Below are 13128 nucleotides of genomic sequence, written 5' to 3'. Positions count from 1 at the left end.
TGACTTCTGGCTGCAATTCCACCACTGTTGTCACTATTCACTTGAGATGGAGCTTTTGCCCTGGTTGGCTCTAGTGGCATGGCATGTGGCAGAATATTTCTCTGTTGCTGAATGTCAACCCACTGTGGATGCTAAGAGAAGGATGAGGGCATTACTGTCTGTGGATAAATACCCCTTTTTTGGGAGGGGTAGCAACGTGAATCTCTTTGGTTCTCAGGTGCAGTCGTGAGAGGGTGCCTTTCTTCCTTGTTTTCTTGAAGTTTCATTCATATTACAATTCCTCTTGGGTTATTGGCAGCTTCGGGCAACTGTTGGCAATTTCTAGAGACTTCAGAGGAAGATAGTGTCAAATGTTCAAAGCAAACATGCTAAAACATGTATCTGTTGTAGGAGAATTTTAGGGTCTATTTGCAGCAATGGGAGGTGCCTTTTTAAAAAAAAAAAAAAAATCAGAAATCAAGATCAGTCAACCTGAAAAAAAATTGCTGAGGTGAATTTTTGCTCTTTTAACCTGTGTTTTGCTTTTTGAGTGATCTAACATCACGATCTCATATGTTTCTGCTCTGTGGTGAAGGCTAGAAATGCCCTTTTTAAAAAGTAAATCTAATCTGCTTACATAACCATTAAAATACAAAAGCTGGATTTTCAGACAAACAAAAATATCCTAATTAAATAGTAGAGGATTTGGCAGCTTGGCATTCAGGTCTTTTCATAATGCCTGAGTGAGTTTCATGGTGAATGACTATGAATGATGAAGCAGCCCTGCTGCTGAAGGGATTGACTTTCTTTTCCTTATTCTCTACCTTGTTCCTCAGAACTACTTGCTTGTGCCACACTTTTCTGTATGTTCTTACTTTCTCATCTGTTTTTGTCACCTGCCCTCCTTTTGCTGCTGTTGTGCTCTGCTTTCTCCCTGCTTTTGTCCTTCATCTTTCTTGGAACAAATAATGCCCTTAGTTTTTCAGTGTGGGTAGTCAGAATATGAACTGCTACACTTTTATTTAGAAGTGATTTGAGTTTTGTGAATTTCATGGAGATGTATAAAACTACTATAGGAATATATTTCATAGTTCCAGAAGAGAAGAAAAAGAGGCAAATCGAAACAATTCCACTTATTTATAACAAAATTTTATTTTGTTATTTGTACAGAGAGAGATCTGTTGATCAAATATCAAGTTGTCAGTTATTCTATTGACATCAGGGCCTCTGAGACCTCAAAACTTTGGTTTTGAGTCAAAAGTCAACTGAATAAGTTTTGGAATTTGGAAAAAGTCAGAGCCCTTCAGTATTTTAGAGCAGGTGGAAATACGTCTCAGTATTGGCACTAGAAGACTATGGTCTTTACATTTCCATTCTCCTGAAAGCACTTATATTCAGAGGCTGTAAAGGAATTTTCCTTTAAATTATAAGCTATTTTAATGTGGTTTAATATATTTTAGAGATTGAGGAAAACAAAGCCTGGTTTCACTTAACCCTTCATTTGTGACCTGTAGGCTTAAGTGGAAAATAAGCCTTGTACCCAAAGTGAACTTTCCTGTTTTTCAGCTTCTTGTTTCTCCACAAAACAAAGAAACCAAGTGGGTAGAATTTAGAACTGACATACAGACAATGTTTTGGCTCCAATACCAGTATTCAAAACAAGAGGCCTGCTTAAGCAGTTTGACATTGGTATTTCTTTTCTTTAGCTAAACTCTGCCTCCCTTAGAGATTTGTACCTGATTTTGACCATACCTGAAAAGACACTCCACCTGAACCTGCAAATCCCAATTAACAAGAACAGATTGTTTGCTCTCCTCCTCATTGTGTGACACCTCACAATAATTAGTTAGCAATTAGTGGCTTAAAATTTAAAAGGAGGGTTGGATATGGCCTTATTAAAAAAAAAAAAAATCAACCAAAAAACCCCAAAAAAACTCACAAAAACCCCCCCACCACAACTTATTCTAATTGTTATTATTATTAACTTATTTATTCTTATTTATTCTTATTTATTCTTATTATTAAATTTTCAGCCCCCACCTTAACCTTTCAGTTTAACCTCCTGCAACCCCTTAAACCAAGACTCTTGTGCTTTTTACTAGAGCAGTTGCAAGACTGTGACTATGAAGATACTTCAAACCCTAATGTAGATAAGACTTTTGTTTCTGTTAAATACGTGCGTATCCAGAGCTGTAAATTAACACAATTTTTATGCTAAGTGGAACTTTCTATAGAAAAGATTGTGTTTAATCAAGGTATTAAGATTTATTTGAAAAGCAACCTGCTTTGTTTCTGCTCTTTGCTTTTACGGTATTCAATCTGACGTTTTCAGTAGGTGCCAATGATTTTCTTAATTGTTTTTCTCCTAATTAAATTAAACTAATAAATGGTATTATAAATGGTATATATATTATTTAGAGAAATCCCCTTTTTAAATAACTTGGAGTGAAATGGTTCACAGAAAGGTTTACAAAAAGTCATTTTTCCAGACTCAGAAATGTGATACAAATTAAATAAAAATGTTAAATTTAAGTCATGCATACATTGAAACTTAAAATATATACTCACAGCCATGTCTTTAAAACTAACCACATGGGTTCATAACTCATGGACAGAAGCTCAGAATGGGATTAGTTCTGTATTATTATGTTAAAAGTAGATAATAAACATGTAGCTACTGATTTTCATTTGGATCTTAGACCCGTATTCCATGTAAGTCCTTTGACTGGAGCAGACTGGGGCAAATTCTGTTAATGCTCAGGCACAACAGAAATCCTTCTTGGGTTTAAAAAAAAAAAAAAAAAGGAAGGTTGAAGAATGGTGGGGTGGTAACTGGACACAAAGATAAGCAGGAATGTCAGAGAAAGAAGTAGCCTCAGGCCTAGCTAGAGAGAAAATATCACCTTCTTTTCACATGGCCTACAAAAGTAAAGTACAAGACATAGGTCTACAAATAGAGCAATATTGAAAGAGAAAGAGAATAGTTTTTTTCATATTCTAAAGTCTTTCCATTTGAATTAAGAAGCCAAATATTCTTTTTTTTTTTTTTTTCCTTCAGTGCCAGTTTAAATAGAAGGCTTATTTTTAAGGGCAAAGTTTATGAAAATAGGGTGATGTATTTTTTTCCCATTTGTAAAGGTTACTTTTTTGGTAGTAGAACATTTATTTACTCTTAATGTATGTCAGTTCAATAGCAGATGTTTTGTCTGTTCTATGTAGCTTTGTTTCTAAATTCTTCTTCCCAAAATTCTTTTGGGGGGTTGAGGTTTTTTTCTTTTTACTTAGGTTTTGCAAACAAGCTGACAAATCACCTTTCTTTTCCAGCTCTTTGCTACTGACACACTTGCCTTTTAACCAGTAGCTATAGAAAAATGTTTGAAAGTTCAAAGATCATGTTGAAACACCTATTAATTTGATTGAGAGGTGGAAAAAGAAACTAGGGACTGCATCTCTGGGTTTTTAACTTTAGGTTGTCATCGGGTTTAGAATATTAACTTATTTTAAGTAAAATATGGGTTGTCACTTCTGCAATTCTGTTTAAAATATAATTCCTAACAAACTAACATTGTTAATACAGGATGTCATGGGATACTATAACATGTTCTTTCAAACTCATGCTTCTGTGCACTTGGATATACTTGGCATTATAATTGAGAAACTCTATATCAAATGTATATATTAGGCTTTCTTTTAGATTTTTCATATTGAAAATATGTAAAACACAAAAAAATTAAAACAAGACAAACATCTGTAATGCATTTGGTAACCACAATGCTGAACATGCTTTTTGAGTTTATGAGCTCAGTAAGGAATAAGTTGTTATGGTAATTTCTGTAGAGAAGTTAAAGTGTGTTATGTATTAATAACAAACAATAGATTTGTTCACCCTGCATGGGTGGGCCAAGCTGGAAGCATAATTAAAGCATGGTTTTTTGGAGAATCAAGGAGTGGTTTGAAATATAATTGCCATTTGCAAATAAAACATAAACAGTGATTTGCTTTATAGTCACTAGGTATTCCCAGGACTGAATCCTTTCACTTGTCACCAGTGAGAGTTTATTTTGAGGAACAATAGCATGATCGTGCCCCCTGGTTGATCATAAAACTTGACCACAGAGGTCCCACTGCAGGATCACAACATCAGTCGAGTTATGGTCATATTTTTTAAACGTTACTGGTAAATGTTACAGGATTAGAGGGCTGCTGAAGTTAAAATGAGCAAAAGGGCATTGCATTTAATACACCAAATAATCTCTCTTGAATAGCTATTCCTCCTGATATGTTAGGCATGCTATAGATGGTTTACTTGCCTAATTTCTTCTTTAGGATCCACCCACCTCTGTGTCTCTTGGACTTCGAATGGAAGAGATGATTTTCAATTTGGCAGACACGCATCTGTTCTTTAATGATTTAGAAGTAAGTGTTCACTCTTTGAAAACGCAGAGGTGATTTAATGTTTTCCTCTTATTACATGTTACTAGTGGTTTGACTATTGATTTTTCTTTCACTGCTCTAATAAGGAAATGTTTAGAAAATATCTGTATGATTTAGTCATTAGGATATATAGTAACACCTGCACTAAATGTCTGCACTAGCATTTAAAGGTTACAAGAGTTTAAGTAGCAGGGTTTTGTCCTCACAGGTCTCAGTATTTATGACCACAGTAGACAAGTTAGAAGCACATACACCAAAAGCATCTGTAAACATTAAAATTCAATAGCCTGCAGGAGCCATTCAATATTAAACTCCAGCTTCTATAAAGAGTTAATGGCTGGGTACAGATTTCTCACCCACGTCCCACTGTGGGCAAGTATTACCTTAAACCCAAGGGGAATCCTGAATCTTGCATAGGCTGTCAGCCTCAGTGGCTTGTTCCTGGGGGTCCCCAGCCTTCCCTGCAGCAGGTACCATTTGTTCCCTGCTAGGGTTTCCATGCAGCATCCAGGGACAAGCTGGTGTCAGGGTGCCTGGGGCTTTTTAAGCCCACGTAGGCTCTGGTTTGGCAATGCATATGAGGTTGTTCTAAAAGTATCCGAACTGCTGAAAGAGACTGTCACCATGATGCCTGGCTTTTTCATCTTGAAAGGGAAAAAAGCAATTTCTGATCATATTTTAATAACACAAAAACATGAAAACAGTCAGATTTCTTTCCCATCATAATGAAGACAGCTGTTTATTTAAAATCCTACTGCTAAGCAAGCTTGTGGTGGGGCTGCCAACACACATTAATCATCAAGTTGTTGTTTTGCTAGATTTTAGAATAGTGTGTTATTCCAGACAGGCAAAAGAATCTGAAAGATTCAAATGCAACTTTTGCTGATCAAAGTTAATTGGCAGCAATTGGCCTTTAAATATTTCCTGATGTTTCCCTTTTCAAAATCAAGCAAAATACACCTTATTTAATAGATGAGCCAAAATAATTTGAAAAATGCCTGTGTGTGATAGACCTCAAATGTGGTTTGTCCAACATCTGTCCTATATTTTGATTCATTTTCATCTAAAAAGAAACCACTCACAGATGATTTGGCATCTTAGGATGTAATGAAATTATTTAAATGTGCTTTTTTTTTTCTTCCATTCCTTAGTAGAGTATTTATTTTTTATACTTATGATAAAATAGATAAGTTCCTGAAAATTTAAAGTAGTGTTTTCTTTTGTTAAGGTAGCTGTATGTATAGATGTGATTGTTTTGAATATAAGAAACACCATCAGTGAGTTGCATGCATGGAACTGGTTTTTCAGATTTGTAGAAAAGTATAACAAAGCTAGTTATTTTCCAAATCTGTTTCTGATTTCTGATTCTATTTAATTTTATCCAGAGCAGAAAGTACTACTGTATCTTACCACCATATTCAATAAAGTTCAGTTTGTTTTCATTTGCTGTGCATAGCCAGATACTCAATGGACTTGTAGTTACTTCTTCATACGTTTGTCAGCACCACTCACTTCAATGGAAGTTAATCAACTGCATCTTGGGGATAGTAGATTATCTTCTTCTAATTGGCTGTTACAGCCTCTACAGTACAGAACAGGGGTTTATTCATTGAGGATTTTTGAAGCTGTGTACGAAAAAAATACTGATCCAGGTGGTTCATGGAAGCAAAGGAGCTCACTGCATGAACTTGGTTCTGTGTATTTTCCCCATAGCAAGGCAATTTGTCTTGTTTCTCCAGACTCAAGTGTAAAAGTCAGTGCCTATGCCCTCATCTGCTTTCTTCTGAGAGGCATTTAGGAGTGAGCAGTTGTGTTCTTGTCCTTGTACATGAACTCTTAAGCCCTTACTTCCAAGGAAAATGAGCTTCAAGCTGAAATATCACAGCCTATAGTGAAATGAGGCAACCAGGTGCCACTAATTGCCAGGAAGTGAGCATGAGCTTGTGTCAAGCCCACCTGTGCCTAATTAGGGTGGGCCCCCACTGCGCATGAGCAGAACCAGGGCCCAATAAAAGGTGAGTCCTGAAGCACAGGCTCAGCTCAGTCCTGAGCACTCTTGCAGAGAGGCTGGTTGCTCTTGGAGTAGCAGCACTGATCTGGGCTAGTCAACTCTGAGAGCCGTAGGCTTGGAGCATTGCTTGTGAGTCTCTGCTGGAACACCTGGTTGGACCTTGAAGCGCCGTTCCCTAAAAGAGGTTTGTCTTGCTACAACAGCCTGTCCAAGAGAGAGAAGAGCATGTTAAGCAGTGCTAGGCAGTGGGTTTGTCATGGAGAAGTCTACAGAGAAGTACATAGGAAGGGGGAGAGCCTTTTTTTTTTTTTTTTTGAGGGCACCAGTATTGTAAAGTCTAGATCTGGCTACAGACTGAGGATTTCAGTACACCAGAAATTTCAGATTTTTTGAAAAATGTTGTAGCCAGGTGATGGTCTTGAACAAAGGTGTCCTCCTCGAGCTGCAGTTTGTTGTTCTTATAAGCTTTGCTGTTATTAGGAGGGCAACACTATTGTGAAGTCTAGTTCTGGCTACACACTGAGGATTTCAGTAGACAAAAAATTTCAGGTTTTTTTTTAAAAATGTTGCAGCCAGTTGGTGTTCTTGAGCAAAGGTATCCTCCTGGAGCTGCAGTTTGTTTTTCTTATGAGCTTTGCTGTTATTAGGAGGGCCTGCCTGGTTCCCAAGGCCTGTGACCTCTGGGCAGATTTTTCATCTCCATCTCAGAAACACAAAGCCCTTGCTTGGTGGTTTGGAAGTTCAGGCTATCCTACAGCTTGAAAGGCTTCCATGAAAACTGCGGGCAATTTGGCTTGGCTGTGCCTCAGGCTCTTAGCATCTGTTCTTGCTGAGGAAGGACTGAGTGTGGAAGATCTAGTGGTGAACCCTCCTTAAGCCTAAGCTTTACAATTCATGTGCATAAGCATCTGGGCTCTTAGGAACTGAGAAGCTTGCAAGCAACAATGCCAGCAAGCCACAGAGTTTGGGCATCCTTGCCCAGAATTTGTATGAAGACAGGCAAAGCAGGATTTGGAAAATGTTGAACCCACAGTGTCTTTGGGTCTAGGCAAAATTTAAAGTGGGAACCTGAAAGCTGATGCTCTCCATCTCACCCAGGCTCAGAGGGAACCCTTCCTGGCATATGGAGAGAATGGGTTTATGCTCAGGCAATCATCTGTCATAACTTGGCCTGTAATATGCATTTTTCCAGATACCACAAGTTAATGCTTCTTAATAAAAAATTTCTTTTCATCTGATGTGTTCCAGAAGGCTCTAATCAGAACAAGTCTCTTGTTATCCAAGTTAGGGGGAAAGTATTTTGTCTTTTTATAAACTGCTGGAGATTGATTTAACCTTTTTGAATTCAAAGGACAGAGTTGCAGCAGTGATCTCCAAAGAACTGCTTGATTTGTGTGGGACCTAACTGGCTTTTTAAAGATCAAACTAGACAATCATTTTTTAGTCTACATAAAGTGAATCAATGCCAATGTATAACAGTTGCAAACTACTTTACCCATCCTCATTTAGTAGAAGATAGAGGTAGGTAGGTGAATCATCTGATTTCCTATATGTTTCTCTTAATAAATAGTATTTGTAAATTGGCGTGTTTCAAACTCAATGAAGGTAGTGGACACACAGAACAGGTTGCCCAGGGAAGTACTTGAGGCCTCAACCCTGGAGATATTCAAGGCTTGACAAGGCTCTGAGCAACCTGATGTAGTTAAGGATGTCCCTGCTTACTGCAGGGGGTCAGAGAGGATGACCTTAAGAGGTTACTTCCAACCCAAATTATTCTATCATTCTATGAAAAAAAATCAGTCGGATATCAGCACCTAGCTCAGGAGTTTATTCCCCTTATCAATGGGTGAGTAGCACTTATATTTACAATTAGGTACTGTACTCTCAGTTTGTACTAGTTCCTAGTTTATTGCTTTGAGAAAAAGTGAAAGAGAGGGCTTATTTCCTTCACACAGTTTTATTTGGAGTAATTAATTCCAAATTGATATAATAGAAAATAATTTCAAATCTCAAAGGAACATTTCTTAACCAGCATGTTAAAGAGGTATATCAAAATTTTTAACATACTGAAAGGAAAATTTTAATGTTTACTGATGTATAATTTAATCTATGTACCATAACAAACAATGGTCTCTTGCATTTAGAGTAATTTCATAATGAAATTATAGAAGTATAGTAGACCAAACAGTAGAAAACGGTGTAATGTCCTCAAAATTTAGATTCCAAAATCTGTATTTGGGCTTCAAAATAGGAAGTTTAGATTTTCAGTATTGAAAACTTTCTTTTGAATATCTCACGTGCTGTTCCATAGTAGGATTTTAATTGTGTGCACCAGTTGCGTTGGTGTGGTGCTCTCAGATGAACCAAATTTATCTAATTAAAAGAGAATGTGTGATTTTACATGCTAATTATGTTGTGATAGGGATAATGAGTAATGGCATATAGGGAGCAATTGCACATTAGGTATTTTAAGATGCATGCACCAGTGTTTTAGGGAAGTTAGTTGATGATAGAATTAAAGCATGACATCTACCCACCTGCATCACTGAAGATTGTTTATATTTACTTACTTATACTGAACCTCCTAAAAGATTAGCTTATTCATTTCTTTGGCACATCAGGTGCCTATTATAACTAGGTATGTTAAAGGAATAATTACTAGTAGTGAATTATTATGCCACGATCTCATAAGATCTGTTCATTTAGAGATATGTATTGAAGCTGAAAATGTAATTTTTAAAATCTTTTTTTAATCTTTATTCTTTCCTAATATTATTATTAATACTAAACATTTTTGTCTGTATTTAAACCCATTGAAGTAGTTAAAATCAAATAAATTAGTAATTTTATTTTATTTTTTTTTCTTTAGACATTTTAATTCTGTTTGTTCATTTCACATTTTTGGTGTGGACGTTTGTGCAGGGTTTCAAATAAGGCTATATATATTATAATACTGTTGAAAAAATAATTTTGACACCTGAGAAATGCAATAATGGATAAGGGCACAGAAATTATTATTAGCATTCATTTTTCTTCTGTCAGTGGGGGATATATAAAGCACACTCATGGCTTCACAGTTCACGTCTGTAGAGTCTTTGTAAAGAGGTGATCTGTGTATGGGAGTAATTTATAATGAATGGCAGCATGGTGTGAGTTTTTAAGGTACATTAGTTGATGTATTTCTCTTAACAATAGAAGATGAGAGAAAGCTATCAGGTATTCCCATAAAGCAGTAACTGTTTTTTTGGGAAAAGGAAAAAAAAAAAAAAGGAAAAGTTGGTTATGTTAAAAAATTAGGAATTCTGACCTTGATTAATTTCTCCTCAGTTTCTTACTCAGAATCCACCTAGATGTATATTAATGTGTTCATGATGAAAATTCAGAGCATGGTCTCTTTTGCGTGTCAAAAAGAACTGTGTAACTGCTTTATGATTACAAGTATGGTGTTACTCCAGATTAATGAACCTTTAAGACATTGCATTACCACATCACTATGCACGGACCCCTCTGGAAAGCCACCTGCATGCATTTTCCCTGAGATTCATCTCTGTCTGTACCCAGAGCTGGCTGGAGCAGCAGCCTCCCTCCCACCCCTGCCCACCGGCAGCACCTTTGCTCCTCTGTCCTGCCCTCTTGCCTCCCACACCAAGGAGCATCAGAAGAGCAGCTGTCTGCATTGCTGCCACTCTCCTGCCTCTCCACTCCTTTAAATAAAGTAAGATTAATACAGAGACATTTAACAGTCTTGCACTTTACACATATAGGAACATGCCCAGCTCTCATGAAGTGTCCTGATCCTGACTTGCATAGTTTAAAGCAAAGGATAAACAACCTTTACACCCTTGCACTTTCACACTCTTTGTGTGTTTGCCCTGAAAACCTCCTCCCTCCAACCATATGGCAATAAATCCGTCCAGGACTCCTACTAGTCTGTAACTGCTAGCTTGGTTTTACTCAGATCTAGAAGTTGATAGGGAGAAATTAATTGCCCTATATTTTTTTTATCAAAACTGCCCTTTGTGGATTGTTTCCTGCATAATTTACTGTGTGCATGTGCCTACTCTCCTTGTTGGTATCTACTGGTCATCTGATTATCAGTATTTATCAACACTGCCTTTCCCTTTTATTCCTTTGAAAGCTCAAGGCTCTCTGGAGGATACCTCTTCTAATCAAAATGTGACCAGGATGTCTGACACCCAGCAGTATGCAGAGCACTTCTGTTGCTTAAAGACATGTAAAGGACCTCTAAGGTCCACATTGCAAAACATGTTCTCATGGCACTAAATCAGATGATGATACCTTCTGTGCTAACGCTGGGACTTGAAGGGATTGCTCCAAGAAGAGGTGCTCCAGATAGACTGTAGTGAGAGGTCAGGCATGAGAAAGGGAACAACAAAACCCCAGCACAGCAACCGTGAAGCCTGATTGCAGGGGAAAACTCCAGTGTTAGTTTCTCTTTGGCCTTTGCCTTCAATTCTTCCAGGTAAAAGTAGGCTGCCTCCCTGCTGCTGGAAGCAAATGCACCATATAAATCACTCCTGGGCTTCAAGGAGACCTTTTCTGCATGACAGGGACATATATTCTTCTTTTCATCAGCCTGAGAATTTTCTCCTTTGTAGGTCTCAGTAACACTGCAGGGGACTAAGTGACTTTCCTCCCAGGTCCTTCAGTGACGGTGCTCGCTGCTATGTCCCCAGCGTGCCACGCAGTGCCCTGCAGGAATGCTGTGGAATCAATACAGCCATATGTTCAGGTTCTTTAATCCATAGGAGAAAGGGAAACTATTTCCCCTCAGACCTTGATACTTTAATATGCCACAGACTCAGACTGGTAACCCTAAGCCCAGTAGCAGTCTGAAGCATGATTTGGGATTGTGAGCATTATGATAATATACATTATTGAATAATAACATTCGACAGACTTATTGTATGCAGGTTACTGCACATCTCAAAGAACCATGACCACTCTAGTGTAAAATACTCCTCTCTCTGAAAGCATTTTAGCACATCTGGTCCTAGAGTCAAGTAATCTAACAACTGAGCTGCTTGGATGCAAGCCAGCCCTAAAGTAAAGCCTTTACCAAGCTCCAGAGCAAGCTGGGGGAGCGGGCTGGCCACTGTTAGCAGTGTGGAAGTCCATCATTTATTTTCTCACATTTCTCTTGTGGAAATGTTGTAGAGCCAGCTTTGAGCAGGGGTGGTGGGTATGATGCTGCCTAGATTTGAACTTAACTCAGTTGTAGAGAGGTCCACAGTCAGTGATGGGAGCTGGAGGAACTGCATAGCCCGGCAGACCAAGGAGGTGGAGAAGGACTGTGAAAATGTAATCACAGAAAGAAAAGTTTGTTCAACTTCTCTGCAAAGAAAAAAATCAGATCAAGATTGCTTTGTGCCTGAATCCACCCTGCAGGCTCTGAACATTTACAGTGCAAGCCTTTCCTGGCATTAAATACTAATTGGCTATCTGGTGCACATATTTTACATACTTATTTGCGTAGAATGAAATGGAAAATTATCTGGTTTTGTGCTTGCCACTACTTTGTAATTACTGATCTAATTGCTGTAATGTCCTCCTCTAGACATAAGGATGATGGTTAGGGTTAAGATGGTATCTACAGGTGCAAGGATGGTAATTCAGTTATAAAGTACTCCAGAAGGAAGAGAACCGAGTGTGGTAATTGTAGCATTTGTTATTGTGTGCAGTTGTAGTAGTAGTTGGCTTTCTAACAATGGCTGGGTCTCTTAATATCTCACTCAGGAATATCTGGCACAAATGCTCTCTTTGCTAATATGGTTAGAAAATGTCTCTATTCAAACAAATTTTTCTTTTTAAATTTTGTATTAATTTTGTAAGTTGTAATTGTTCCAGTCTGCATCATTAATACATTTCAAGTACAGACAGTTTTTTAAAACTGCAGGGTAAAAATAACATTCCATCATTTAGAGCAGAAGGGCATCAGTCATCACTGATCATTTCAGTGCTTCAGGTGCCTTGTGCACTTGTAACCAGTATGAACCCAGTGTAGTCTGCTGTTTGGTACCAGGGCTTCCATTTGGGATGCCTAAATTTTGTTGTAGTACAAGTGAGCTAAAGACTAGGCGACATGCTTTGTGAAGAGATACACAGTAGAGATAGTGAAACAACATAGTTGTTCTAAAAACCTGTCTAAGGCTTAAGAAATGCAAAACATGCTGTAATAAATTTAACAGACTGAGAAGTTTGCAGTCTATTTTCATGCTTGTGCTGTCAGTCCATTAGCAGATACCAAAACACTTGCTTAAATTAGATTGCTGACACATAAACACCTGCCCCTAATGATTTTTTAGTTTTGAGGGGTTGCAAAATCCCTGATAGATGGCACAGAGCTCTTTTGCCAGTGCAGGTCATGCCCTAAGCACAGACATGATATACTGCTTGATGGCCCAGCATGTTGCATCTAAAACTAGGTAATGATGTGATCCATCCTAAAGTCCTCTTAGTGTCAGAATTTTCATTTCAGATTTGAACAGTCTCTTTTTATTATTTAAAGTACCACATAAGTCTGAAATAATAGAATAGTGATTCCAAATGAGGGAATAAATGGTTGATACTAATGCTAAAGGCAGCTAATGTTTTTATTAATTAATGCAGTGCTTTCAATTTGTTCTAATACAGAGAAGCTTCTCTTTGGCTTTTAATATTTCACAGAACTGATGTGAACAAAA

The 13128-nt window shown here is 37.7% G+C and overlaps 1 protein-coding gene across 1 annotated transcript in view; it reads left to right on the top strand.

Moving 5' to 3' along the window:
• The window catches only part of EYA1 (EYA transcriptional coactivator and phosphatase 1), an 89623-nt gene that overhangs the window by 49907 nt on the left and 26588 nt on the right, over positions 1-13128 (top strand). The window contains exon 13 of the mRNA XM_030445856.1: positions 4306-4395. Within this exon, the coding sequence (XP_030301716.1) occupies positions 4306-4395 (90 nt within the window). The remainder of the gene's footprint in view (positions 1-4305; positions 4396-13128) is intronic.

The sequence above is a fragment of the Calypte anna genome, chromosome 2, assembly GCF_003957555.1.
Source record: "Calypte anna isolate BGI_N300 chromosome 2, bCalAnn1_v1.p, whole genome shotgun sequence".
Lineage (NCBI taxonomy): Eukaryota > Metazoa > Chordata > Aves > Apodiformes > Trochilidae > Calypte > Calypte anna.
Note: the sequence above shows the minus strand (reverse complement) of the source record. Positions and strands in the feature narration are given on the sequence as shown.